Raw genomic sequence first — 27,748 nt, forward strand, 5'->3', positions numbered from 1 at the left:
GCTCATGACTGTGGAATTGTTTAAGTTTTGAATATGTGATCAAATCAACTTCTTGTGAAGATAGTTTCTTCATTTTTTCAAGTTCAAGTTTTTTAAGGTTCGGTTTGGGTTTTTTTGTTTTTTTTGCTTCTTTCGAATTTCTTGAGTTAATATTTCATCTCCCTTAAAAGAAAAAAAAAGAATAATTGTTCTTTAAAATGTCCCATTTTGGTCCAAATTTAATAATTTATATTGCAGATCTTGAAATAATAATATAAATATAAACAACAGCTTAATCCTATTTTAATAAGATTATTATTTAATGGATTATATTTAAGTTTAAAGATTATAACATAGTTTCTATTTCTTTGTCTATTTCTATTTGATTAAAGTTCATCTAATGTGAAAACCCTCCTGACTTATTCACATGTTGTAAACTTTGAAGTCTTCAACATGCAGTCGTTCATTCATCATGACGTGGATCTGTTTTGAAGTTAATACTTAATAAAGTTCTCGTCTGAAATCAAATGAGATCACGGTTTAAATTAAACATGGTGACATCACTCTGGTGCAGGTGTCTCTAGAAGATCTACATCAGTGAAGAACATGTTAATAAACTAAATATATATTTATGTAAACATGGTGACATCACTCTGGTGCAGGTGTCTCTAGAAGATCTACATCAGTGAAGAACATGTTAATAAACTAAATATATATTTATGTAAACATGGTGACATCACTCTGGCGCAGGTGTCTCTAGAAGATCTACATCAGTGAAGAACATGTTAATAAACTAAATATATATTTATGTAAACATGGTGACATCACTCTGGTGCAGGTGTCTCTAGAAGATCTACATCAGTGAAGAACATGTTAATAAACTAAATATATATTTATGTAAACATGGTGACATCACTCTGGCGCAGGTGTCTCTAGAAGATCTACATCAGTGAAGAACATGTTAATAAACTAAATATATATTTATGTAAACATGGTGACATCACTCTGGCGCAGGTGTCTCTAGAAGATCTACATCAGTGAAGAACATGTTAATAAACTAAATATATATTTATGTAAACATGGTGACATCACTCTGGCGCAGGTGTCTCTAGAAGATCTACATCAGTGAAGAACATGTTAATAAACTAAATATATATTTATGTAAACATGATGACATCACTCTGGTGCAGGTGTCTCTAGAAGATCTACATCAGTGAAGAACATGTTAATAAACTAAATATATATTTATGTAAACATGATGACATCACTCTGGTGCAGGTGTCTCTAGAAGATCTACATCAGTGAAGAACATGTTAATAAACTAAATATATATTTATGTAAACATGGTGACATCACTCTGGCGCAGGTGTCTCTAGAAGATCTACATCAGTGAAGAACATGTTAATAAACTAAATATATATTTATGTAAACATGGTGACATCACTCTGGCGCAGGTGTATCTAGAAGATCTACATCAGTGAAGAACATGTTGATAAACTAAATATATATTTATGTAAACATGGTGACATCACTCTGGTGCAGGTGTCTCTAGAAGATCTACATCAGTGAAGAACATGTTAATAAACTAAATATATATTTATGTAAACATGGTGACATCACTCTGGTGCAGGTGTCTCTAGAAGATCTACATCAGTGAAGAACATGTTAATAAACTAAATATATATTTATGTAAACATGGTGACATCACTCTGGCGCAGGTGTCTCTAGAAGATCTACATCAGTGAAGAACATGTTAATAAACTAAATATATATTTATGTAAACATGGTGACATCACTCTGGTGCAGGTGTCTCTAGAAGATCTACATCAGTGAAGAACATGTTAATAAACTAAATATATATTTATGTAAACATGGTGACATCACTCTGGCGCAGGTGTCTCTAGAAGATCTACATCAGTGAAGAACATGTTAATAAACTAAATATATATTTATGTAAACATGGTGACATCACTCTGGCGCAGGTGTCTCTAGAAGATCTACATCAGTGAAGAACATGTTAATAAACTAAATATATATTTATGTAAACATGGTGACATCACTCTGGTGCAGGTGTCTCTAGAAGATCTACATCAGTGAAGAACATGTTAATAAACTAAATATATATTTATGTAAACATGATGACATCACTCTGGCGCAGGTGTCTCTAGAAGATCTACATCAGTGAAGAACATGTTAATAAACTAAATATATATTTATGTAAACATGGTGACATCACTCTGGTGCAGGTGTCTCTAGAAGATCTACATCAGTGAAGAACATGTTAATAAACTAAATATATATTTATGTAAACATGATGACATCACTCTGGCGCAGGTGTCTCTAGAAGATCTACATCAGTGAAGAACATGTTAATAAACTAAATATATATTTATGTAAACATGGTGACATCACTCTGGCGCAGGTGTCTCTAGAAGATCTACATCAGTGAAGAACATGTTAATAAACTAAATATATATTTATGTAAACATGGTGACATCACTCTGGTGCAGGTGTCTCTAGAAGATCTACATCAGTGAAGAACATGTTAATAAACTAAATATATATTTATGTAAACATGATGACATCACTCTGGTGCAGGTGTCTCTAGAAGATCTACATCAGTGAAGAACATGCTAATAAACTAAATATATATTTATGTAAACATGGTGACATCACTCTGGTGCAGGTGTCTCTAGAAGATCTACATCAGTGAAGAACATGTTAATAAACTAAATATATATTTATGTAAACATGGTGACATCACTCTGGCGCAGGTGTCTCTAGAAGATCTACATCAGTGAAGAACATGTTAATAAACTAAATATATATTTATGTAAACATGGTGACATCACTCTGGCGCAGGTGTCTCTAGAAGATCTACATCAGTGAAGAACATGTTAATAAATAAATATATATTTATGTAAACATGGTGACATCACTCTGGTGCAGGTGTCTCTAGAAGATCTACATCAGTGAAGAACATGTTAATAAACTAATATATATTTATGTAAACATGGTGACATCACTCTGGCGCAGGTGTCTCTAGAAGATCTACATCAGTGAAGAACATGTTAATAAACTAATATATATTTATGTAAACATGGTGACATCACTCTGGCGCAGGTGTCTCTAGAAGATCTACATCAGTGAAGAACATGTTAATAAACTAATATATATTTATGTAAACATGGTGACATCACTATGGCGCAGGTGTCTCTAGAAGATCTACATCAGTGAAGAACATGTTAATAAACTAAATATATATTTATGTAAACATGGTGACATCACTCTGGCGCAGGTGTCTCTAGAAGATCTACATCAGTGAAGAACATGTTAATAAACTAAATATATATTTATGTAAACATGGTGACATCACTCTGGCGCAGGTGTCTCTAGAAGATCTACATCAGTGAAGAACATGTTAATAAACTAAATATATATTTATGTAAACATGGTGACATCACTCTGGTGCAGGTGTCTCTAGAAGATCTACATCAGTGAAGAACATGTTAATAAACTAAATATATATTTATGTAAACATGGTGACATCACTCTGGCGCAGGAGTCTCTAGAAGATCTACATCAGTGAAGAACATGTTAATAAACTAAATATATATTTATGTAAACATGGTGACATCACTCTGGTGCAGGTGTCTCTAGAAGATCTACATCAGTGAAGAACATGTTAATAAACTAAATATATATTTATGTAAACATGGTGACATCACTCTGGCGCAGGTGTCTCTAGAAGATCTACATCAGTGAAGAACATGTTAATAAACTAATATATATTTATGTAAACATGGTGACATCACTCTGGCGCAGGTGTCTCTAGAAGATCTACATCAGTGAAGAACATGTTAATAAACTAAATATATATTTATGTAAACATGATGACATCACTCTGGCGCAGGTGTCTCTAGAAGATCTACATCAGTGAAGAACATGTTAATAAACTAAATATATATTTATGTAAACATGGTGACATCACTCTGGTGCAGGTGTCTCTAGAAGATCTACATCAGTGAAGAACATGTTAATAAACTAAATATATATTTATGTAAACATGGTGACATCACTCTGGTGCAGGTGTCTCTAGAAGATCTACATCAGTGAAGAACATGTTAATAAACTAAATATATATTTATGTAAACATGGTGACATCACTCTGGCGCAGGTGTCTCTAGAAGATCTACATCAGTGAAGAACATGTTAATAAACTAAATATATATTTATGTAAACATGGTGACATCACTCTGGTGCAGGTGTCTCTAGAAGATCTACATCAGTGAAGAACATGTTAATAAACTAAATATATATTTATGTAAACATGATGACATCACTCTGGCGCAGGTGTCTCTAGAAGATCTACATCAGTGAAGAACATGTTAATAAACTAAATATATATTTATGTAAACATGGTGACATCACTCTGGCGCAGGTGTCTCTAGAAGATCTACATCAGTGAAGAACATGTTAATAAACTAAATATATATTTATGTAAACATGATGACATCACTCTGGCGCAGGTGTCTCTAGAAGATCTACATCAGTGAAGAACATGTTAATAAACTAAATATATATTTATGTAAACATGGTGACATCACTCTGGTGCAGGTGTCTCTAGAAGATCTACATCAGTGAAGAACATGTTAATAAACTAAATATATATTTATGTAAACATGGTGACATCACTCTGGCGCAGGTGTCTCTAGAAGATCTACATCAGTGAAGAACATGTTAATAAACTAAATATATATTTATGTAAACATGATGACATCACTCTGGCGCAGGTGTCTCTAGAAGATCTACATCAGTGAAGAACATGTTAATAAACTAAATATATATTTATGTAAACATGGTGACATCACTCTGGCGCAGGTGTCTCTAGAAGATCTACATCAGTGAAGAACATGTTAATAAACTAAATATATATTTATGTAAACATGGTGACATCACTCTGGTGCAGGTGTCTCTAGAAGATCTACATCAGTGAAGAACATGTTAATAAACTAATATATATTTATGTAAACATGGTGACATCACTCTGGCGCAGGTGTCTCTAGAAGATCTACATCAGTGAAGAACATGTTAATAAATAAATATATATTTATGTAAACATGGTGACATCACTCTGGCGCAGGTGTCTCTAGAAGATCTACATCAGTGAAGAACATGTTAATAAACTAAATATATATTTATGTAAACATGGTGACATCACTCTGGTGCAGGTGTCTCTAGAAGATCTACATCAGTGAAGAACATGTTAATAAACTAAATATATATTTATGTAAACATGGTGACATCACTCTGGCGCAGGTGTCTCTAGAAGATCTACATCAGTGAAGAACATGTTAATAAACTAAATATATATTTATGTAAACATGGTGACATCACTCTGGTGCAGGTGTCTCTAGAAGATCTACATCAGTGAAGAACATGTTAATAAACTAAATATATATTTATGTAAACATGGTGACATCACTCTGGCGCAGGTGTCTCTAGAAGATCTACATCAGTGAAGAACATGTTAATAAACTAAATATATATTTATGTAAACATGGTGACATCACTCTGGTGCAGGTGTCTCTAGAAGATCTACATCAGTGAAGAACATGTTAATAAACTAATATATATTTATGTAAACATGGTGACATCACTCTGGCGCAGGTGTCTCTAGAAGATCTACATCAGTGAAGAACATGTTAATAAACTAAATATATATTTATGTAAACATGGTAAGAGTTACTTCTGCCTTTAGGTGTTTTTCTAATGTGTACATTAAGGAGCAAACCTTATTTTTCTTATTAGTTTTTAAACTACAAAACAGGAGTTTTAGGGCTGAGTTTGAAATTGACGTGAGTCCTTGAATGCAACTCGTGTTTTTGTGACCAATCAGAGCAGAGTGGGCGTGGTTACTTCTCAGCCAAAAGAGCGAACTTTAAGTGGGCGGGGCTTAAGCCTATTTTCTAATGTAAATATCTTTATTAAATGAGAGTTTTGTGCAAAAAGAAAGTGATGAGTATAATAGAGTATAATAGAGGTCCTAGAACAATTTAAGACACACTTAAATCAGCACATTAAGTGACCTTTAAGGTCGTAGAGCTAAAGAAAAAGCTGCTACTGTCGACTGTGTTTATGTTTCAGCGAATGATCTCAAACCTGATCCAACATCTGCTCCCGTTTGTGACCAGCATCTAGAACTGCGCTCAAATTTCGCTGATAAGCAAAATACTTTTTTTTTTATTGTTCAAAGAAATTGCTTCCACTGCAAGATTTGCCCAACAAGCCAACACACACACACACACACACACACACACACACACACACACACACACACACACACACACACACACACACACACACACACACACATTCACACTTCATGTTGATACTGTGGCTAATGAGGAAGTGGTTTATTTGCCAAAACACATTCAAACTGTTCATCTTAAAGCTGAAGCTACGCCAGAAGAAAAACTGCATCAACGTTCGGGTGGATGTTAATCGACTTTGATCTAATTGGGGTTACATTAGGACAGTGAGGCTCATCGACAATACACACACATGCACACACACACATATGCAAGCGCACACACACATGGCTTTTAATCAGCAGATGCTGTTTTCATTTCTTTCCAGATTTATTTTTTTGTAAAAGTGGCATATTTCCTCAATAATGAAGGTGCATTTATTCATTAGTCTGGCAGTAAATGAAACATTTCGAGGAGCAACTGCAGGGAAGTAAGAAAGTTCACTGAAGACTCACGTCAGGAAATGAGAAGGTTTGTGAAGAACTGATACGATCTGAGTCAATCAACAGTGAACAGACCAAGAATCAACCTTTAAAGCGGCACTAAGTAACATTTTGACAATAGTTTTGATTACTTTAGTCAAACTTTCTTGCTGTTATTTTAAAGATGACCTTTGCGTCGTAACTTTGTCTGAATTGTATCGTGAGTTGAATATATCGTATTGAATTGTATCGTGAGTTGAATATATCGTATTGAATTGTATCCTGAGTTGAATATATCGTATTGAATTGTAGCGTGATTTGAATATATCGTATTGAATTGTTTCGTGAGTTGAATATATCGTATTGAATTGTATCGTGAGTTGAATATATCGTATTGAACTGTATCGTGAGTTGAATATATCATATTGAATTGTATCGCGAGTTGAATATATCGTATTGAATTGTATCCTGAGTTGAATATATCGTGTTGAATTGTAGCGTGATTTGAATATATCGTATTGAATTGTTTCGTGAGTTGAATATATCGTATTGAATTGTATCGTGAGTTGAATATATCGTATTGAACTGTATCGTGAGTTGAATATATCATATTGAATTGTATCGCGAGTTGAATATATCGTATTGAATTGTATCCTGAGTTGAATATATCGTATTGAATTGTAGCGTGATTTGAATATATCGTATTGAATTGTTTCGTGAGTTGAATATATCGTATTGAATTGTATCGTGAGTTGAATATATCGTATTGAATTGTATCGTGAGTTGAATATATCATATTGAATTGTATCGTGAGTTGAATATATCGTATTGAATTGTATCGTGAGTTAAATATATCGTATTGAATTGTATCGTGAGTTGAATATATCGTATTGAATTGTATCGTGAGTTGAATATATCGTATTGAATTGTATCGTGAGTTGAATATATCGTATTGAATTGTATCGTGAGTTGAATATATCGTATTGAATTGTATCGTGAGTTGAATATATCGTATTGAATTGTATCGTGAGTTGAATATATCGTATTGAATTGTATCGTGAGTTGAATATATTGTATTGAATTGTATTGTGAGTTGAATATATCGTATTGAATTGAATCGTGAGATGAATATATCGTATTGAATTGTATCGTGAGTTGAATATATCGTATTGAATTGTATCGTGAGTTGAATATATTGTATTGAATTGTATCGTGAGTTGAATATATCGTATTGAATTGTATCATGAGTTGAATATATCGTATTGAATTGTATCGTGAGTTGAATATATCGTATTGAATTGTATTGTGAGTTGAATATATCGTATTGAATTGAATCGTGAGATGAATATATCGTATTGAATTGTATTGTGAGTTGAATATATCGTATTGAATTGAATCGTGAGATGAATATATCGTATTGAATTGTATCATGAGTTGAATATATCGTATTGAATTGTATCGTGAGTTGAATATATCGTATTGAATTGTATCGTGAGTTGAATATATCGTATTGAATTGTATCATGAGTTGAATATATCGTATTGAATTGTTTCGGGAGTTGAATATATTGTATTGAATTGTATCGTGAGTTGAATATATCGTATTGAATTGTTTCGTGAGTTGAATATATCGTATTGAATTGTATCATGAGTTGAATATATTGTATTGAATTGTATCGTGAGTTGAATATATCGTATTGAATTGTATCATGAGTTGAATATATCGTATTGAATTGTATCGTGAGTTGAATATATTGTATTGAATTGTATCATGAGTTAAATATATCGTATAAATATATCGTATTGAATTGTATCATGAGTTGAATATATCGTATTGAATTGTATCGTGAGTTGAATATATTGTATTGAATTGTATCGTGAGTTGAATATATTGTATTGAATTGTATCTTGAGTTGAATATATCGTATTGAATTGTATCGTGCATTGAATATAACGTATTGAATAGTATCATGAGTTGAATATATCGTATAAATATATCGTATTGAATTGTATCATGAGTTGAATATATCGTATTAAATTGTATCGTGAGTTGAATATATCGTATTGAATTGTATCGTGAGTTGAATATATCGTATTGAATTGTATCATGAGTTGAATATATCGTATTGAATTGTATCTTGAGTTGAATATATCGTATTGAATTGTATCGTGAGTTGAATATATTGTATTGAATTGTATCTTAAGTTAAATTTTTCGTATTGAATTGTATCATGAGTTGAATATATCGTATTGAATTGTATCATGAGTTAAATATATCGTATTGAATTGTATCATGAGTTAAATATATCGTATTGAATTGTATCTTGAGTTGAATATATCGTATTGAATTGTATCGTGAGTTGAATATATCGTATTGAGTTGTATCATGAGTTAAATATATCGTATTGAATTGTATCATGAGTTGAATATATCGTATTGAATTGTATCGTGAGTTGAATATATCGTATTGAATTGTATCGTGAGTTGAATATATCGTATTGAATTGTATCATGAGTTGAATATATCGTATTGAATTGTATCGTGAGTTGAATATATTGTATTGAATTGTATCTTAACTTAAATTTATCGTATTGAATTGTATCGTGAGTTCAATATATTAATTATAATGAACTATTTATTGTATTTATTAATTTACTTAAAACTCGATGACCTTGGCCCCGACTCAGACTCTAATGATCTGGGGACGTAAACGCAATATTTGAACAAGTGAACACAACAACGTCTACACAATGACTTCTCTGGTGACTCGTGTGAATAGAGTATTGTATGTAAAACACTCATTGTTCGGATCATATTCACTCTCGTGTGCAGTAACAATAGTCCAGGATCTAAACTTGCTGCCAGTTTCATGAATATATAGATGAATAATATTATCTTAAATGGTACCATCGTCAATAGAATATCTGGTTGGCTCCTGGTGCAACATGTTTGAAAGGTGTCGGTTGAATTCCTCTGAACGAGAAGCAGAACTTTAAGAGTCGAGAGCGCTGGAGAGGTTTTCCTCGGGCGTCACTGACCGTCCAGCCTTGAGGAAAACGACCCATTTGCTCGTCTTCATTGTCACAGAGTGGACTGTAAAGGCTACGATTGTAGCGCCGGAGGTCAGAGGTCAAGTGCTCGTATGTGGAACATGTCCCTCAATCGTTCAGAGGTTCACGGTGTTGCTCAAGGACTTCTCTGCTGCCCTTGTTGAGAGGTTTGTGACGGACGGATGAGTCATGAAGCTCCATTGAACAGAACCTTTCGAGGGTCTTTTTTGAAACTTCACAAAATTTAAGACAACTCTAAAAAAAACAAAAGTTTAGTTTTTTTCAGTGAATTTAATTGTTCAATACAAACAAAATAATCCTTCAAAAAAGCATTTTTTTTAAATTCAATTTATGCTTCAAATAACATTCAAGTTTATTCAATTAGAACAAATACAAGTTTTTTATTTAGAAATGATTGAATTAAACTATTTAAGATAATAATTCAACAACAAATTTATTATAATTTATTCACCATCCATTCCATCCATCCATCCATCCATCCATCCATCCATCCATCCATCCATCCATCCATCCATCCATCCATCCATCCATCCATCCATCCATCCATCCATCCATCCATCCATCCATCCATCCATCCATCCATCCATCCATCCATCCCTCCCTCCCTCCCTCCCTCCGTCCCTCCCTCCATCCATCCATCCATCCATCCCTCCCTCCCTCCCTCCCTCCCTCACTCCCTCCCTCCCTCCCTCCCTCCCACCCTCCCTCCCTCCCTCCCTCCCTCCCTCTCTCCATCCATCCATCCATCCATCCCTCCCTCCCTCCCTCCCTCCCTCCATCCATCCATCCATCCATCCATCCATCCATCCATCCATCCATCCATCCATCCATCCATCCATCCATCCATCCATCCATCCATCCATCCATCCATCCATCCCTCCCTCCCTCCCTCCCTCCCTCCATCCATCCATCCATCCATCCATCCATCCATCCATCCATCCATCCATCCATCCATCCATCCATCCATCCATCCATCCATCCATCCATCCATCCATCCATCCATCCATCCATCCATCCATCCATCCATCCATCCATCCATCCATCCATCCATCCATCCATCCAGCAGCACAGATGGACATAAACAAACATCTCTTACTCCTTCTCATCTCTAGAGTCTCCGGGACATTAGGACGAGTGAAGGAGGGAGACGGAGGACAGAACAGCGGAGGAAAGAGAAAGTGAGAAAAGAGAGAGAGAGAGGGAAGACGCTTGTCTTTGGGAAATGTGAATCCTTTATAATCTAAAGTGCTTTCCTCTCCCTTCCTTCCTGATCTCTGTCCTCTGTTTCTCCCTCATCTCTCCCTTGTTTCTCCCTCATCTCTCCCTCGTTTCTCCCTCGTTTCTCCCTCGTTTCTCCCTCATCTCTCCCTCATCTCTCCCTCGTTTCTCCCTCGTTCCTCCCTCATCTCTTAATCGTCTTTTACTCTTCTTTTACTCGTCTCTCCCTCGTCTCCCCCTCGTTTCTCCCTCGTTTCTCCCTCGTTTCTCCCTCATCTCTCCCTCATCTCTCCCTCGTTTCTCCCTCGTTTCTCCCTCGTTTCTTTCTCATCTCTCCCTCGTTTCTCCCTCATCTCTCCCTCGTTTCTCCCTCGTTTCTCCCTCGTTTCTCCCTCATCTCTCCCTCATCTCTCCCTTGTTTCTCCCTCATCTCTCCCTCGTTTCTCCCTCGTTTCTCCCTCATCTCTCCCTCATCTCTCCCTCGTTTCTCCCTCGTTTCTCCCTCGTTTCTCCCTCATCTCTCCCTCATCTCTCCCTCGTTTCTCCCTCGTTTCTCCCTCGTTCCTCCCTCATCTCTTAATCGTCTCTTAATCGTCTTTTACTCGTCTCTCCCTCGTCTCCCCCTCGTTTCTCCCTCATCTCTCCCTCATCTCTCCCTCGTTTCTCCCTCGTTTCTCCCTCGTTTCTCTCTCGTTTCTCCCTCATCTCTCCCTCGTTTCTCCCTCGTTTCTTCCTCATTTCTCCCTCGTTTTTCCCTCATCTCTCCCTCATCTCTCCCTCGTTTCTCCCTCATTTCTCCCTTGTTCCTCCCTCGTTCCTCCCTCATCTCTTAATCGTCTCTTACTCGTCTTTTACTCGTCTCCCCCTCGTCTCTCCCTCGTCTCCCCCTCGTCTCTCCCTCGTCTCTCCCTCGTCTCTCCCTCGTCTCCTCCTCTCATTGTCGATTACTGAGTGTGTATCTTTAGTTGTGTAAATAAAACAATGATGATCGTGTTTGTATATTTGCTGTGTGTCTTCAGTTTTGTTGTTACTTTGTTATTTTGTGTATTTGTGTAAAGCTTTTGTTCGTCATAAAGATTGCGAGTCTTTTTAACGTGTGTGTTTGTGTTCCAACAGTGGTGACATGTGTGAGTCTGTCGTCAATGATTGTCGTATTTTTATGTTTTTTTTTAACTCAAAAACAGATTCAAAGTTGAAGAAAAACTGCTGCTGAAGTTTCTTACGGAGATCCATCCGGACACAGGAAGGTTTTGAAGGTGTGTTTAGATTGTGTGATGTTAGAACCACACAGTGAACGATCACATTCATTAAACACCACAGTGGATGTAAAGTCTCTAATGTTGCCGTGGAAACAGGATCATGTGTCTCTAGTGTTTCCTCAGAGTGTCCTGGAAATGAGCGTCTGCTAAATCATCACTTTTCAAAGGGTCGCCTTCCTTCTCTCTCAGCCGCGGGTTATTTTTACTCTCGCCGCCACTTCCTCGCCTCCCATCCATGCCTCCCTTTCCAGGGAAGTCTCGCTGCCAACTCCTGCTCTTAGTCACGCCAGGCACTCGTGGCGCCGAAGCCTCCGCCATCAAACCTACACTTAACGCCAGATAACGAGGCTTCGTTCGCTGGGCCGCGAGCAGAAGTACTGACCCGTGCGACCGGGAAACACGGACTCGAAACCGTCTCAAGTTTTTAATCAACGCCTTCATTACCAGGAAGTGGAGCAGGTTAATTCGAAGGTTGGTTCGGATCATTTTTCAAACGCTTCTAATTCCAGGTTTGTAAATAACACCTGAGGAGCAGCGGGCGACGTAATTTGACGAGGATTTCCTTGTTTTTTTTTAAGCCACCATAAGAGTTAATGAGACGAGAGCGAAGAGCCGATGATTATCTCTGCGTTTAAGGAATGTTCCTTCAAATGTTCCGCCTCCGGCTGCGACGGCGTCGAGTCGCGATTTTCAAACATCTCTCTTCGCCTCCAGACTTGAAGTTCCACCAGGTGGGAATTGAACCTTTTGTGTTCCTGAAGTTTTCGTAATGAGCTTTGTTTTCACGTCCTGTCGACGACTGACGCCTCCAAGTCTTCGTCGGTTATTTGCATCGCTCGCTCGTGTTGCCATGGTTACCGGGGTGCGGGATAGAGAGAGATGAAGGAAGAGGAAGTGAGGGATGTGACCACAGACTGAGATGTGGATGGAAGGATGGAAGGATGGAAGGATGGAAGGATGGAAGGATGGAAGGATGGAAGGATGGATGGATGGAAGGATGGATGGATGGATGGAAGGATGGAAGGATGGAAGGATGGAAGGATGGAAGGATGGAAGGATGGATGGATGGATGGATGGAAGGATGGAAGGATGGAAGGATGGAAGGATGGAAGGATGGATGGATGGAAGGATGGAAGGATGGAAGGATGGAAGGATGGAAGGATGGAAGGATGGAAGAATGGAAGGATGGAAGGATGGAAGGATGGAAGGATGGAAGGATGGATGGAAGGATGGATGGATGGAAGGATGGAAGGATGGAAGGATGGAAGGATGGAAGGATGGAAGGATGGAAGGATGGAAGGATGGAAGGATGGAAGGATGGAAGGATGGAAGGATGGATGGATGGAAGGATGGAAGGATGGAAGGATGGAAGGATGGATGGATGGAAGGATGGAAGGATGGAAGGATGGAAGGATGGAAGGATGGAAGGATGGAAGAATGGAAGGATGGAAGGATGGAAGGATGGAAGGATGGAAGGATGGATGGAAGGATGGATGGATGGAAGGATGGAAGGATGGAAGGATGGAAGGATGGAAGGATGGAAGGATGGAAGGATGGAAGGATGGAAGGATGGATGGATGGATGGAAGGATGGAAGGATGGAAGGATGGAAGGATGGAAGGATGGAAGGATGGAAGGATGGAAGGATGGAAGGATGGAAGGATGGAAGGATGGAAGGATGGATGGAAGGATGGATGGAGGAAGGATGGAAGGATGGAAGGATGGAAGGATGGAAGGATGGAAGGATGGAGGATGGAAGGATGGAAGGATGGAAGGATGGATGGATGGAAGGATGGAAGGATGGAAGGATGGAAGGATGGAAGGATGGAAGGATGGATGGATGGAAGGATGGAAGGATGGAAGGATGGATGGATGGAAGGATGGAAGGATGGATGGATGGAAGGATGGAAGGATGGATGGATGGAGGATGGAAGGATGGAAGGATGGAGGATGGAAGGATGGAAGGATGGAGAAAGGTCACGGAGGAAGGAAGGAAAACCTCTCACCATCTCACGACTTATTGCTTCAGTCAAGACTTTTTTAATGTATAGTTTTTCTTCTCAGATAAAACCACTTTATGTAGCCATGAGCTCAATACAACTTCTCTGGCGACGGAGAGAAAAACTTGATATTTACAGTATAAACTTTAGATCGTACTGAACCTCAGGAAGATTGTTTTAAACTCCATGAAGCTCAGACATAACTTCTCGATCACGTATTCATTGTTGGCTCGAACATGTGGGAGGAAACCAGAGTTCTCCGGGAACAGTTTATTCACATGAACGTAGGTCGATTTTTCACAGATCAAAGGGAGCAGAAAGAAAAGTTAAAGGCTACAGTTTAAACCTGAAGGGAATACATTCCCTCAGGGGCCACATATACACTGATGTAAGGGCCCTCAAGAAAAAAGAAAGAACAAACAAAAACAAAGAATAAATAAAAGGGAATTCTTAAAAACGCTTCAGTTTTCTGATCATAATTTTATTTTATATTATTCCATTTTAATATGTACTTTATATAAAGATTCTAAAAACAATTAGATTTAATATATTTTTTAATTCTAAATAAAATACATGAAACTCATTATGCGATAAAATCCATTTTATATTTTTTCATATAATCTCCTCTTTAAAATGTCTGGAAAATTAAAAACATTTTAGTTAAAAAACATAAAAATCAATAAAAATCACTTGAACAAGTTAAATGTTGAACGAGTCATAGGATTGTTGGAAACATTTAAAAACTCTCAGTTTTATAGTATTATTTGGATGAGGTTGAACTTTGACCTGCTCTGGGTTAAAGACACTTGACCCTTGTGTCGTCTCTGGGTCAAAGTCAACGACACAAGGGATACCATTAGCACATTTGTTTTTGACCCTGAGACAACGAAGGACAGGGCGGTGAGAAGAGAGAGAGAATCCTGCTCAAACTCTAAATGTTGCGATCAGAAAAAAAGTTGTTAAAGACTTTCTCAAGTCACCGGTTTTGGACAAAAGTTAAAACTGCTTCGATGTTCATTATTAGCCTGAAGATCGTCTACGATCACATCTTCACTCGTGAAGAACTTCAGTCACGAATCAAAGATCCAAAGAGTCACAGAAATAACTGCGAGTCAGAATCACTTGGAAATAATAAAAATGTGGACTTGAGTTGCTCACATGGTTGACCAGGTTTAACTGACACATCATGTTTCACTGAACAACCGTTTGTATAAATCATTATTTTGTTGTGAGTCTTGAACGAGAACATTAGTCTAACATCTCGTGGCAAATACTCGGTAAAAACATCTTGAACATCGTTTTATAAAAGTTTCGACGACACACGGACGGAAAGGTTGTGCGTTTGATCTTCAAGAACACAAACTCGGGATCTGAACGTCTCGAGCGGAATCTGATGATTGCTGCGTTTTGGGCTCATTTACTGGAGATCTCGGTCCGAACGTGTCCTTCTGACCGACAGCCTTTCATCAGGCTCACCCGCCGATGGAGCCTGAGACGACCATCTTTGCATCGCAGTCCACATGTGTTTCCTCTTTGACCGGCAGACGTTTAAGTCGATCGCACACATAAAACGCACAATCATGCTAAACACTGGTGATCAAAGCAACACAATCATGACGACAAACAAACACTCGCTCGTCACGGATTAGAAACATCGGCTAGTAATGCCTGACAAACTGAAATCAAAGCACAGAAATAATCCTTCAACTCAAGTGAGTAGAATTTATAAGATCATTCATTTTAAATTGTAAATAAATACATCAACAATATAAGTCGACTTGGAATTGAAACTGAGAATTATTGATAAGATATATTTTTGATAGGATTAATAATTGTAGGTGAACGAACGACTGACACGACAAAAATGACATGAACATAAAAACAAAACTAAAATACTCAAAAACAATTATCTTTTATTTTAAATGTTGTTTTTTTTTCTGTGACACTTTTTTTTAAATGTTTTGTAATTAATATCTGGATTAAAAAATATATTCTAAATATGTTTTGCTCTTTCGAGTTAAAATATTGAATATCAAAATGTAATACATTTGTAAACTTATATGTAATTTTTTTTAACTTTACAGTTTATATTATTTCCTTCTTTTTAATGTATTTCTGGATAATAAAAAAACTCACCTTTACACTGGTTGGTGTTCTTGTCCAGGATGGCCTTCGTTGATACAATTTTCCCGTAACTGTAAAACAGAAAAATCAAATGAACAGGAATAAATATTATTTTTTATAAATGAGTAGAACATGAGTTCGACGATGTCAGATTGTATTGTAGTACAATCTACTGTGTACACTGGAAGAGCCTGTGATATCAACCCTGAAGTACTTCCTGTCTGTGTAGCATGTTAGCATTTTAGCTTCTGCTACAAACAAAGACTTGTTCTTGTTGTTTCTGATCAATTCTTCTTTGTGGAGCTTCAATACCAGACGTTACAGTCGAGCAGTTTGAAGATGTTTGGATGTTTTTAAGATGAAGACGAAGACAACTGAGATCCAGTCGCTACATTAAAATGAACAAACATTTTTGTCTCTAAAAATAACACATTACTCTGAAGATAATCATCATTAGGTTGAATTCTGGGTGAAGTGACTTAGATATGAAAGCATTCCAACGAGGCCAGGTGAGGATTATTGAAGCCTCCTTACTGATGCATTCTGGGTAAGTTATGGGAGGATGAATGGATGAACCAACGGATAGTTTTAAATATTTTCTGGAAAAGTCGATCAAATTTCCCACAAACTCACCATTAAACAAATAAACTCCTCGACGTAAATTCTTCAAGAACATGTTTTCACTCGAACAAACATCTGGGATCGAGACAAACATCTGGAAACGAAGGTGCGACTCAAACACACCGACGGAGAGAAGGAAGCGAGGGATGAGCGACGGACGAGCAGCCGAGTCTAAAGACAGAACGAGACGCTGATGGCTGAGGAGGCGCCGTCGTCGGGGGCGATGGAGAGATAGTACGAGGTGTTTAATAAAGAAGAGATCATTTAGCTGTCAGCGGAGAACAGAGCTCGGCTGACGGCAGCAAACTCTGCTGGGACGGAGTTTAGAGATGAAGACGGGAGGAGGAGAAGAAAGAGATGATATCACACGACGTGTGATCGTTGAACGAGTGCAGAGAGAATCTCAATCTCAGCGTCAAACCACCGTCATTAAGAGAGTTTGTGAGAGAGTTTGCAGGTTTCCTGGCAGGAATCGAACGTGACGTTCGCTCGACAAGGTTCCTAGTCAACAAAAGGTTCTAAGGGCGGGTGTGGGGGGGGGCAGACGTACGCAGGATCAGAGCGAGAAGATTGGAAATCAGGCGCGTTACACCAACCATCTGGCAAACGCTGCACCTTTGTGGACTCGAGCCTCGCAGGGATTCGAACCGCGGCGAGTGTGAGTCTCAACACTGGCGAGTGCGAGCCAAGACAGACAAGCGTGGGCGAGGATTCCTCGCAAACGATCCGCGGGGTCCTTGGATTCGCTACAAACATCTCGTGTCGGGGTTTTGGCAGCGACTTCCTATCCTGCGCCACAACACCGGCCTGGACTGAGATACACCTGACGCTCGCTTGATGGATCCTTGCTGCAGGTTGATGAGACTTGTTTGAAGAGCAGAGGAAACTAACCTTCAAACCATGACTCAGAAGGTATTTGACTAACACTTTAGAATGAGAAACATTTAACTATTAATAAGCTACTGTATTTTCCGCACTATAAGACGCACTGGATTATAAGGCGCACCTTCAATGAATGGCCTATTTTAGAAGTGTTTTCATAAATAGTTTGCACCGGATTATAAGGCGCATAAAATTAAAGATACAGTTTGACTGGGGTTGTGTTATCATCCACTAGATAAAGCTGAGCTAAAGGGAATGTCAACAAAACAGTCAGATAAAGTCAAACTTTATTAAGCGTTCTGACAACTCGGTTCACTCCCATGGTAACGATGTTTAAATGATGTTCAAAAGGCTTCAAGCAGCAGCGCGTGAGACTGGTGTTGAGAGCAACAATCAAGACACACTCGCTCAAAACGGTGGCAGTAATCTTACTCCATAGGCGTCCACCATGACGTGACATGCGTCTTAAATCCCACCTGTGATGACGCAATGACGTAATTCCGCCCCCGGCGTGTCGGCTCAGTCGGTGAAGAGTCATAAAAGTGTTTGTAAACAAGTCACTCACCAGGTAATATTCATATATAAGGTGCTCCGGATTATAAGGCCTTTTTGAGAAATTTAAAGGCTTTTAAGTGCGCCTTAAAGAGCGGAAAATACGGTATTCATCAATGTATTTGTTAACAACAATTTACTACTTTTAACCATTTAATGTTATGTTTTACTTTTATTCTGGTTTTAATTTGTTTGTTGACTTCCTCGTTTCTCCTCTCTTTTCTTGGGCTTGATTGACAGCACATGGATCAATCAATCAACTTCACTTCTTCTACCATCTGTCTCCAGACCAGTGTGTCGGACCAAAGTTTCCCAACGTTGGTAATTGGCTGCAAATTCTCTTCTCATGTTTTTTCCCTCGTACTTGGATTTTGGATTTTGGACTTTGCATCTTGCCTGAGTAATTTAGTTTTTTTTAGAGTCTTTTTTTTTAACCTCTGTTTTCTGTTTAGTTTTCAGAACCGCTTTCCTGGTTTTTCCTTCTTCTGTTTATTTCCTTTATTGGTGAACGATTTGGTTTTGTACTTTTCTTATGAATTTTGGACTCTGGTATTTATATTTTGAGATTTGGACTCTTGTTTGTGTTTGAACTTTGTTTTATTAAATGAACTCTTGTTTTACCTGTTTTACACTTTGCTTGAGACTCTCACTCGCACTTGGGTTTCGTTCCATATAGATCGTGACATATAAAGAACTGACTCACACCTTGTTCATTGTGACTCTATTCACCCTTAAAGTGTTTTAACTACACCTTTATTACTGGTTATTAACAGGAAATCTGCATAAGTTATTAAAGTTTGACTTTGTTGATAACTAACTTTTTATTTACCAAAGTAACTAAATACAATGACAGAAGTAGTTCACCATTATTCATTCATTTTCTAACGCTTTATCCCTGATGGGGGTCGCAGGGAGACTGGAGTCTATCCCAGTATCATAGGGCGAGAGGCAGGGGACACCCTGGACAGCATGCCAGTCTGACGCAGGACACACAAAGACAGACAACCATTCACACACACACTTATACCTACGGACAATTTCCCAAAGTTCTCAATCAACCTCTGTATGTTTTTAGACTGTGGGAGGAAACCGGAGTGTCCGGAGTAAACCCAGGCAACACGGGGTCACAAGTTGGCTCGGCCTGGAAGCGAACCAGCAACCACGCTAACCACTGCGCCACCGTGCGCCCTTTAATTCACTATTAATAACACTAAAAAAAGATACTAGTATTAATAGCATCCCAATCACTCAAGTAAAGTATTTGAAAGGTGATTAATGCTAATACTTGTACACAAGTGTTTTTTACCCGGTATGTGTGAAACATTTTTGACAGTATTTATCAAGATTTGTAAATAAAAAAAGTTTCAAAAGTATGAACATGCTGCCACTTTAAAATGGGAAACTTATTCTTTATTACAAATACTTATTTTTGAGTAATTAGGATGATATTAATACCACTATCTCATGGTACTTACAATACAGAGTTAGTTTCCACAGTAGATCATCTTTAACAACTTCTTTATTTCCTGGTCATGATCAGTAACTAAGGTGTCGTTTCAGCTCCTTTATATCATAGTATTAACAATATAGTCACAATCAACAAGTACTTTATACTGGTTAATTTGCCTTGAACAGGTATTTCTTGTTTCCTACATTTTCCAAGATATTAATAAAGTTTTATCCATCAATGCAACTGGTTCTCATTTTGTCTGGAATGTTTTTTCTTATCTTAGAATTCTGTACCGTTATCAGAGAAGTGTGGCGTGAAAAAGAGACACATCCGTCGTCCTTTCAAAACCACTGAAAATAGTGTAGTACACATGCCAGACCAGTGGGAGGCGCTGTGGGCACAATAAAACTGAGAAGGAGGTAAAAAAAGGAATCAAAATGAAAAGTACTTTGGAGACGTACGTCAAGTGGTGTATCAGGAGGTTGTGTTCAGGTACACGAGGAATTTGTTTTTTAAATGGACTGGAACCTGTCCCAGCTACTCAGGGCCTCTTGGACAGGTTTCTAGAGCCTGTAACACGGACCATATATGGATGTGAAACTACAATGGATTTAGAGTCATTTTGTAGTTAGTTAGAGAAGTTGGAAGTAGATGCAGGTTTGTTCACTCAACTAGAAGCTGGGATTGAACCCAAGAGCTTCTCGGTGCGAGGCTTCAATGCAAGACTGTGTCGGCTTCAAAACCAAATCTGTTAAAAAGCTTCATAACTAGTTTTTATTTCCGTCTTCAGACACGAACTGTTGTGTCTTTCATTGAAGCTCACGAGCAGACGAGCAGCAAGAGAAGGATTCGACTAAACGTGACTCGCTCCTGGAACGATTAAGTAACGCTCGGGTCTAACAGCCGAGGGAAGTCTGTACGAGTATCGATCCTTCATCGGCGGCGAGCGAAGGCCGAGGGCGGCGTGGGATGAAGGGAACGGAAAGTGCAGAACGTCCTGTTGTTCGCTCCACAGCTGGATCTTTTCATGGGTTCCAGGAGCCCTGAGCGGCGTTCCTGAGCGGCGTTCCTGAGCGGCGTTCCAACGACCCTCACTTGACCCGGCGCCGCGGACGCATGAGGCTCGCCGGGCCTCGAGGACGAGGAGGCGCTCAAGGATGGCCGGCGCTCCAGGACCGGATTTGAATAAGGACGCCGAGCTTTTCTCTGCCCAAGGTTTGTGCGAAACACAGCATTTGTAACAAGAGTTTTTAATCTCCAGCTCATTATGGAGCAGCGGCGCCGACAGCACCTCGACCACGAGAGGAACGCCACGATCTCAGAGTCACGTCTGAACAACTTCCTGCCCGTGACACGGTTCCATCGCCAATTAACTGTTAATTACAGAGTTAAATACATGTTGTTTTAAATATGATTCCACTCTTTAAGTCGAGTTAATTTATGTTCAAAAGATCCTCGTAGACTCAGCAAAACACATTCGTTTAAATCATTTTTAAACCAAATCCCTATAAAAATTCAAATTACGCCCTTAATACTTAGGTTTAGAAAAACAAATCCAGCCACAGGTGCCGGATCGTGGATCTCTTTAGAAAGCTGTGCAGCTCTTGTTGTCTCTTGTTGTCAGAATACTTTATGAAGCACAGTTTCTCGTCCTCGCTGCCTCTTGTTTGAATGTTTTATATCTTCTAGTTTGTCGCTTCCTCACTCAATCCTCCTCCTCGGCAACAATCCTTTCGCTCGGCAGATGTAAAAACACAAAACTCAGCAACAAAAAACGAAGTGACGACGAGGACGGCTCGGCGTTGATGAATAATGAAGTGAGGAACTGCCTCAATGGAAGATTTAAAAGAGAAAACAGAAGTAGTCATACTTCGAATAAAAGATATAAAGAACGAGGATAACAAAGACCAGGTTTATAAAATACTCCAACAATAAGAGAAAAGCTGTTGCCGCGTTCTGGCGCCTGTTGCTCTGTTTTCAAACACCATCTGGACAAACATCGACTCAAATTTGAAGTAAAGATTGTATGATTTATAATTTCATCTTCAACTTTCATTGGATTTCATTTTTTTATCTCTTTATTATATGTTGAATCCAGCTTAGCTGAGCAGACACGCCCCCAGCATCAAGGAGCAGAAAGACACTTGAATCCACGAGACTTTGTTTTATAGCAAACATTTCTTATCTTAACTTGGCTTTAATGGAAACGTACTCTTAAGTATTTTCACTTGTTTCAACTCCTGGGAGGGAAAAACTTCCTGGTAATACAAAAGTATTCTGGAGCCACTTTAATTATTCTGCCCAGAAGTTTAGCTCATAAAAATAATTAAAGATGGAATCTGTCTTTGAAGCAATACATTCCAGGACGGAAATATATTTCTGTTTCATATCGTGAGTTTCTTTACCTCAAGCAGATGCAATATATGAAGCTGTTTAAACTTCCATGAGTCACTCGCAGCTTCTCAGATCAGCCAGATTTCAGCTTTTCTAACTCAGATGATTAATGTGAGATTGTGACTCAATGAACGCTTTCTATTCAGCGTCCTCGTTCAACCTTACCTGCAGCAGACAGACAGGTGGAGGAGTGAGAGGGTGAGACAGAGAGAGAGACAGGTGGAGGAGTGAGAGGGTGAGACAGACAGACACGCGGGGGAGTGAGAGGGTGAGACAGAGAGACACGCGGGGGAGTGAGAGGGTGAGATAGACAGACAGGTGGAGGAGTGAGAGGGTGAGACAGAGAGAGAGACAGGTGGAGGAGTGAGAGGGTGAGACAGAGAGACACGCGGGGGAGTGAGAGGGTGAGACAGACAGACAGACAGGTGGAGGAGTTAGAGGGTGAGACAGACAGACAGGTGGAGGAGTGAGAGGGTGAGATAGACAGACAGGTGGAGGAGTGATAGGGTGAGACAGAGAGAGACAGGTGGAGGAGTGAGAGGGTGAGACAGAGAGAAACAGGTGGATAAGTGAGAGGGTGAGACAGAGCGACAGGTGGAGGTGTGAGAGGGTGAGAGAGAGCGACAGATGGAGTAGTGAGAGAGTGTGACAGAGAGACAGGTGGAGGAGTGAGAGGGTGAGACAGACAGACAGGTGGAGGAGTGAGAGGGTGAGACAGACAGACAGGTGGAGGAGTTAGAGGGTGAGACAGAGAAACAGTTGGAGGAGTGAGAGGGTGAGACAGACAGACTGGTGAAGGAGTGAGACTGTAAGACAGAGAGACAGGTGAAGGAGTGAGAGGGTGGGACAGACAGACAGGTGGAGGAGTGAGAGGGTGGGACAGAGAGACAGGTGGAGGAGCGAGAGGGTGAGACAGAGACACAGGTGGAGGAGTGAGAGGGTGAGACAGAGAGACAGGTGGAGGAGTGAGAGGGTGAGACAAAGAGACAGGTGGAGGAGTGAGAGGGTGAGACAGACAGATGGAGGAGTGAGAGGGTGAGACAGAGAGACAGGTGAAGGAGTGAGATCGTGAGACAGACAGACAGGTGGAGGAGTGAGAGGGTGGGACAGACAGACAGGTGGAGGAGTGAGAGGGTGAGACAGACAGACAGGTGGAGGAGCGAGAGGGTGAGACAGAGACACAGGTGGAGGAGTGAGAGGGTGAGACAGAGAGACAGGTGGAGGAGTGAGAGTGTGAGACAAAGAGACAGGTGGAGGAGTGAGAGGGTGAGACAGACCGATGGAGGAGTGAGAGGTTGAGACAGAGAGACAGGTGAAGGAGTGAGAGGTTGAGACAGAGAGACAGGTGGAGGAGTGAGAGGGTGAGACAGAGAGAGAGAGAGAGAGACAGGTGGAGTGAGACAGACGGACAGGTGGGGGAGTGAGAGGGTGAGACAGAGAGGCAGGTGGAGGAGTGAGACGGTGAGACAGAGAGACAGGTGGAGGCATGTGAGGGTGAGAGAGAGCGACAGGTGGAGGAGTGAGAGGGTGAGACAGACAGACAGGTGGAGGACTGAGAGGGTGTGACAGAGAGACAGGTGGAGTGAGAGGGTGAGACAGACAGACAGGTAAAGTGAGAGGGTGAGACAGACAGACAGGTGGAGGAGTGAGAGGGTGAGACAGACAGACAGGTAAAGTGAGAGGGTGAGAAGGACAGACAGGTGGAGGAGTGAGAGGGTGAGACAGACAGACAGGTGGAGGAGTGAGAGGGTGAGACAGACAGACAGGTGGAGGAGTGAGAGGGTGAGACAGACAGACAGGTGGAGGAGTGAGAGGGTGAGACAGACAGACAGGTGGAGGAGTGAGACAGGGAGACGACAAGTTAAACAGATCGTCCTTGTGCTTAGATTAAGATTCTGCTCACGTTCCGTCCTCGGACGTTCAAATGTGTCCATAGTTGCTGCGACCGAGGGAGTGATTGGAAATGTCAGCTGACAACAGCAGTTTTCACTGACACTCTGGGAACTGGCACGAGGACAGGAGGAGATGTGGGAGGTGAGACGGGAGGAGAGACGGGAGGAGAGACGGGAGGAGAGATGGGAGGAGAGCTCAGAAGAGAGACAGGAGGAGAGACAGAAGGAGAGACGGGAGGTGAGACGGGAGGAGAGACGGGAGGAGAGACGGGAGGAGAGACGGGAGGAGAGACGGGAGGAGAGATGGGAGGAGAGCTCAGAAGAGAGACAGGAGGAGAGACAGAAGGAGAGACGGGAGGTGAGACGGGAGGAGAGACGGGAGGAGAGACGGGAGGAGAGACGGGAGGAGAGATGGGAGGAGAGACAGAAGGAGAGACAGAAGGAGAGATGGGAGGAGAGACGGGAGGAGAGACGGGAGGAGAGACGGGAGGAGAGACGGGAGGAGTGACGGGAGGAAAGACGGGAGGAGAGATGGGAGGAGAGATGGGAGGAGAGACGGGAGGAGAGACAGAAGGAGAGATGGGAGGAGAGATGGGAGGAGAGACACAAGGAGAGACAGGAGGAGAGACGGGAGGAGAGACTGGAGGAGAGACAGGAGGAGAGACTGGAGGAGAGACAGGAGGAGAGACGGGAGGAGAGACTGGAGGAGAGACAGGAGGAGAGACGGAAGGAGAGACGAGAGGAGAGACGGGAGGTGAGACAGGAGGAGAGACAGGAGGAGAGATGGGAGGAGAGACGGGAGGTGAGACAGGAGGAGAGACAGGAGGAGAGACGGGAGGAGAGACGGGAGGAGAGACGGGAGGAGAGACTGGAGGAGAGACAGGAGGAGAGACGGGAGGAGAGACGGGAGGAGAGACGGGAGGAGAGACAGGAGGAGAGACGGGAGAAGATACGGGAGGTGAGACAGGAGGAGAGATGGGAGGAGAGACTGGAGGAGAGACTGGAGGAGAGACAGGAGGAGAGATGGGAGGAGAGACGGGAGGAGAGACAGAAGGAGAGACAGGAGGAGAGACAGGAGGAGAGACTGGAGGAGAGATGGGAGGAGAGACGGGAGGAGAGACAGAAGGAGAGACAGGAGGAGAGACGGAAGGAGAGACGGGAGGAGAGACAGGAGGAGAGACAGGAGGAGAGACTGGAGGAGAGATGGGAGGAGAGACGGGAGGAGAGACAGGAGGAGAGACAGGAGGAGAGACAGGAGGAGAGACGGAAGGAGAGACAGGAGGAGAGACAGGAGGAGAGACTGGAGGAGAGATGGGAGGAGAGACGGGAGGAGAGACAGAAGGAGAGACAGGAGGAGAGACGGAAGGAGAGACGGGAGGAGAGACGGGAGGATGAGACGGGAGGAGAGATGGAAGGAGAGACAAGAGGAGAGACGGGAGGAGAGACCGAAGGGGAGACGGGAGGAGAGACGGGAGGTGAGACGGGAGGAGAGACGGGAGGAGAGACGGGAGGAGAGACGGGAGGAGAGACGGGAGGAGAGACAAGAGGAGAGACGGGAGGAGAGACAGGAGCAGAGACGGGAGGAGAGACGGGAGGAGAGATGGGAGGAGAGATGGGAGGTGAGACAGGAGGAGAGATGGGAGGAGAGACAAGAGGTGAGACAGGAGGAGAGATGGGAGGAGAGACAAGAGGAGAGACGGGAGGATGAGACGGGAGGAGAGATGGAAGGAGAGACAAGAGGAGAGACGGGAGGAGAGACCGAAGGGGAGACGGGAGGAGAGATGGAAGGAGAGACGGGAGGAGAGACGGGAGGATGAGACGGGAGGAGAGATGGAAGGAGAGACAAGAGGAGAGACGGGAGGAGAGACCGAAGGGGAGACGGGAGGAGAGACAGGAGGAGAGACCGAAGGGGAGACGGGAGGAGAGACGGGAGGAGAGACGGGAGGATGAGACGGGAGGAGAGACTGGAGGAGAGACAGGAGGAGAGACGGGAGGAGAGACTGGAGGAGAGACAGGAGGAGATACGGGAGGAGAGACAGGAGGAGAGACGGGAGGAGATACGGGAGGAGAGACAGGAGGAGAGACTGGAGGAGAGACAGGAGGAGATACGGGAGGAGAGACAGGAGGAGAGACAGGAGGAGAGACAGGAGGAGAGACGGGAGGAGATACGGGAGGAGAGACAGGAGGAGAGACTGGAGGAGAGACAGGAGGAGATACGGGAGGAGAGACAGGAGGAGAGACAGGAGGAGAGACAGGAGGAGAGACGGGAGGAGATACGGGAGGAGAGACAGGAGGAGAGACTGGAGGAGAGACAGGAGGAGATACGGGAGGAGAGACAGGAGGAGAGACAGGAGGAGAGACAGGAGGAGAGACGGGAGGAGATACGGGAGGAGAGACAGGAGGAGAGACTGGAGGAGAGACAGGAGGAGATACGGGAGGAGAGACAGGAGGAGAGACTGGAGGAGAGACAGGAGGAGATACGGGAGGAGAGACAGGAGGAGAGACAGGAGGAGAGACAGGAGGAGAGACAGGAGGAGATACGGGAGGAGAGACAGGAGGAGAGACTGGAGGAGAGACAGGAGGAGATACAGGAGGAGAGACAGGAAGAGAGACAGGAGGAGAGACAGGAGGAGATACGGGAGGAGAGACAGGAAGAGAGACAGGAGGAGAGACTGGAGGAGAGACGGGAGGACGAGGGAGTGAAAGTGACAGTTGACAAAAATATATGTTCTGTGGCAGCGACGCCGAGATGATCTGCTCGCTCCGACGAGGAGATCATGACCCGGTGGTCCGATAAAAACGTCTTTCACTTAATGACAAGAATAATCTGTGCGGAGGAACCGGGTCTGACCCGTGGCTTCCTCCTCAGCTGACCTTTCCCAAATGTTAGCAGCCGCGCAGCACAGTGTGTGAGCCTCTAATGAAGCTGTTTCACCGTCTTCCTGCTGCAGGAGCTACGACACCTGCTGCTGCCAGAGTTTTTATATACCATCAGAGATACATCTACACACCTGCAAGATACTGACATCAACACACCTGCATGATACTGACATCTACACACCTGCTAGATACTGACATCTACACACCTGCTAGATACTGACATCTACACACCTGCTAGATACTGACATCTACACACCTGCTAGATACTGACATCTACACACCTGCTAGATACTGACATCTACACACCTGCAAGATACTGACATCTACACACCTGCAAGATACTGACATCTACACACCTGCTAGATACTGACATCTACACACCTGCTAGATACTGACATCTACACACCTGCTAGATACTGACATCTACACACCTGCTAGATACTGACATCTACACACCTGCAAGATACTGACATCTACACACCTGCAAGATACTGACATCTACACACCTGCTAGATACTGACATCTACACACCTGCAAGATACTGACATCAACACACCTGCAAGATACTGACATCTACACACCTGCAAGATACTGACATCAACACACCTGCAAGATACTGACATCAACACACCTGCAAGATACTGACATCTACACACCTGCACGATACTGACATCTACACACCTGCAAGATACTGA

General features: G+C 41.8%; 2 protein-coding genes across 3 annotated transcripts in view; one reads left to right on the top strand and one right to left on the bottom strand.

The window, feature by feature from the left end:
- entpd3 (ectonucleoside triphosphate diphosphohydrolase 3) overlaps positions 1–27,748 on the top strand; it is a 257,655-nt gene that overhangs the window by 122,683 nt on the left and 107,224 nt on the right. The window lies entirely within an intron of this gene.
- LOC148063041 (RNA-binding motif, single-stranded-interacting protein 3-like) overlaps positions 1–27,748 on the bottom strand; it is a 193,078-nt gene that overhangs the window by 102,276 nt on the left and 63,054 nt on the right. Inside the window, exon 3 of one of the 2 annotated variants that reach the window (XM_087812118.1) lies at positions 16,395–16,453. The exons of the other annotated variant lie outside the window; for it this stretch is intronic. Within the exon in view, the coding sequence (XP_087668244.1) occupies positions 16,395–16,453 (59 nt within the window). The remainder of the gene's footprint in view (positions 1–16,394; positions 16,454–27,748) is intronic. 2 annotated transcript variants of the gene reach the window in all.

Source organism: Callionymus lyra, chromosome 17, assembly GCF_982586985.1.
Source record: "Callionymus lyra chromosome 17, fCalLyr1.hap1.1, whole genome shotgun sequence".
In the NCBI taxonomy this organism is placed as follows: domain Eukaryota; kingdom Metazoa; phylum Chordata; class Actinopteri; order Syngnathiformes; family Callionymidae; genus Callionymus; species Callionymus lyra.